The following is a 2,255-nucleotide window of genomic DNA, read 5'->3' on the forward strand; positions in this document are numbered from 1 at the left end:
GCAGGGCGTGGGGGGAGGGAGGGTGAGAGAGACGGAAAGCAGATAGAGAAAGTGTGAAAGACAAAGGAGTGTGTGTGTGTGTGGCGGGGGGAGGCAGGAGGAGAGATAAATACAAATAGCAACAACTCCATGAGACAACAGGTGTCTGATAACGATGACATCATCAACAGGATGATGTCACTCATCCACTGGACGCTTATAAAGTTCTAATCAGTGACTGGGGTTCCGTACCGTCCACCTCTGGTTCTCCACCGCTGGTTCTGTTGGCCTCGGTTCTCCGTAGCCACTGCCGTCTCCTGAGGCCTGCGACGCAAAGATGAACATTAGACGAAGAACAAGGACAAGGTATCAAACCTGCAACCTTCTGGTACCGCTGCACCACCCGAGTGCCCTCAAAAATATACAGTTACTTTAAATATTTACAGAACTGTGTGTGTATGTGTGTGTGTGTGTGTGTGTGTGTGTTCCCAGGACTAGTCCAAACACCCTGATGGTTCTGATGTCAACAGACGGTCGGGTTCTGAACCTCAGTCTGTCACCAGGGCCTCAGTGTTTGGTGGTCCCAGCAGAACAGCTGTGACGCCGCAGTTCTACAAAACAACAGTGAGGCTCAGCTGGTGGGGCGCAGACAGGCACCTGTGTTTGTCTGTGGGTGGTCAGGGTCCGTGGCTCCCTCAGACTCTTATCTGATGTGGATTTACTGCTGGCCAACAAACTGGAGTAAACGGTTCAACTCCCTGACCTCAGAGCAAACGTCAGCGTCTGATTCACCCAACGACAGCGGGTTATTAGTTCTAGTTGCTGGTTATTAAAAAAAAGAACCTTGTTTTTGTCAGTAGTTCATGTCAGTGGTTCATGTCAGTGGTGCTAAGACGGGAACATCAGTGTGAGGAAGAACAGTCCAGAACTTCTACCCTTGTTCTAATGAAGCCCACTAACATCACAAGTTAGTGAGCAGTTAGTAACAGGTTAATGATACACAGAGTTGTAAAGTTCTCAGGCTCAGAGGAACCAATAGATTACCTATAACGGTTCTACACCTAATTGCCCTGGGGTATTTGTGAGGTTTCTTGATGACTGTTACAGAAAGACAGGTCACAGAATCAGCTGGTTAGGCTTAAAAAGAATTTGACGGTAATGCTGGAATCAAACCCACAACCCTCCTGGTTGGAGGACCTAGCATGTAGCACGCCAGCATGTGACGCTTTGGGAAAAAATCTGAATTTTTTTTCCCATAATGCAGTACTACAGAATTCAACAGTACCAGGATAAAGAACAACGACATGATGTTGTTTATATTTAAGATTTCTTTGTGTGAAAAGGCGACCCCTGAAGGAAGAAGCTGTAAGTGATTCGTCTTCCTCTTCCTTTAGGATTTTTGCGTCTTCTGGTGAGACATTTCCGTCCTTGACATTTGACCTTGTTTACTGACTTGACACAAGATCAAACAGTTCCATTTCAGGCTGTTTTTTTTGTTCAGGCTGTTTTTTTTTCTGTGGCGTCTTTTTGTTGCCTCGAGGTCGAAGCTCACAAACACAGACGGACCTCAGCTACAGTCAGTACTTTATCTGTTTGTGAGTGAAACCGTGGGAGCGCTGGTGAACACTACAATAACAAAGGTCTGTGTTTACGCTGAAACACAAACACCAGAGCAAACCACTCGATGGCTGAAGGTTAGCTCTGTTAGCTTGAGATGCTAACACAAAGTTAGCAACTCTGACCTGATGTTTACGTTGGACAGGATTACGGAGGAACGTTAGCTCTAATTTATTGGAACAACTGTCGTCTCCTTCACAAATCTTTAACCCAGGGGTCAGACTTGAGGTGCAGAACCCCCTCCCCCTTAACTCCCCCACCTCACCCTCCCCCCTCCCACCCAAGGCTTTCACAAACCAACTGTTTACCTGTGTGTCAGGAAAAAAAAGAGACATATATGGACATGTAGAAAGAATATCATTTTTCATTTGAATCTTTTCCCATATAGATGGGGAGTTATGGGGGAGGTATGGGGTGAGGAGGGGGGAGGTTTGAATGTCAATTTGTCCAACCAGAGTTTTTAATGATTCTCTAAGTCCAGGTTTTAACCTAAATTCCTTGAAGCAACACACCCCCTCCCCTCCCCCGTCTCCCCCCTCACCAGGAAACAGAGATGGGGGTTGGGAGGTCAACGAGGATGTGTTCTGTTCAATTTCTTAACCAGGAAAAAACATACAGAGGGCAGCAGCTTTCTCACCCCCCTCCCCACCTCACCCTCA

The 2,255-nt window shown here is 46.8% G+C and overlaps 1 protein-coding gene across 1 annotated transcript in view; it reads right to left on the reverse strand.

The window, feature by feature from the left end:
* Nucleotides 1–2,255, reverse strand: part of LOC103392424 (collagen alpha-1(XVIII) chain-like) — a 31,145-nt gene that overhangs the window by 16,095 nt on the left and 12,795 nt on the right. The window contains exon 6 of the mRNA XM_025063737.1: nucleotides 232–303. Within this exon, the coding sequence (XP_024919505.1) occupies nucleotides 232–303 (72 nt within the window). The remainder of the gene's footprint in view (nucleotides 1–231; nucleotides 304–2,255) is intronic.

The sequence above is a fragment of the Cynoglossus semilaevis genome, chromosome 16 (genome assembly GCF_000523025.1).
Source record: "Cynoglossus semilaevis isolate Cse_v1.0 chromosome 16, Cse_v1.0, whole genome shotgun sequence".
Classification (NCBI taxonomy): Eukaryota; Metazoa; Chordata; class Actinopteri; order Pleuronectiformes; family Cynoglossidae; genus Cynoglossus; species Cynoglossus semilaevis.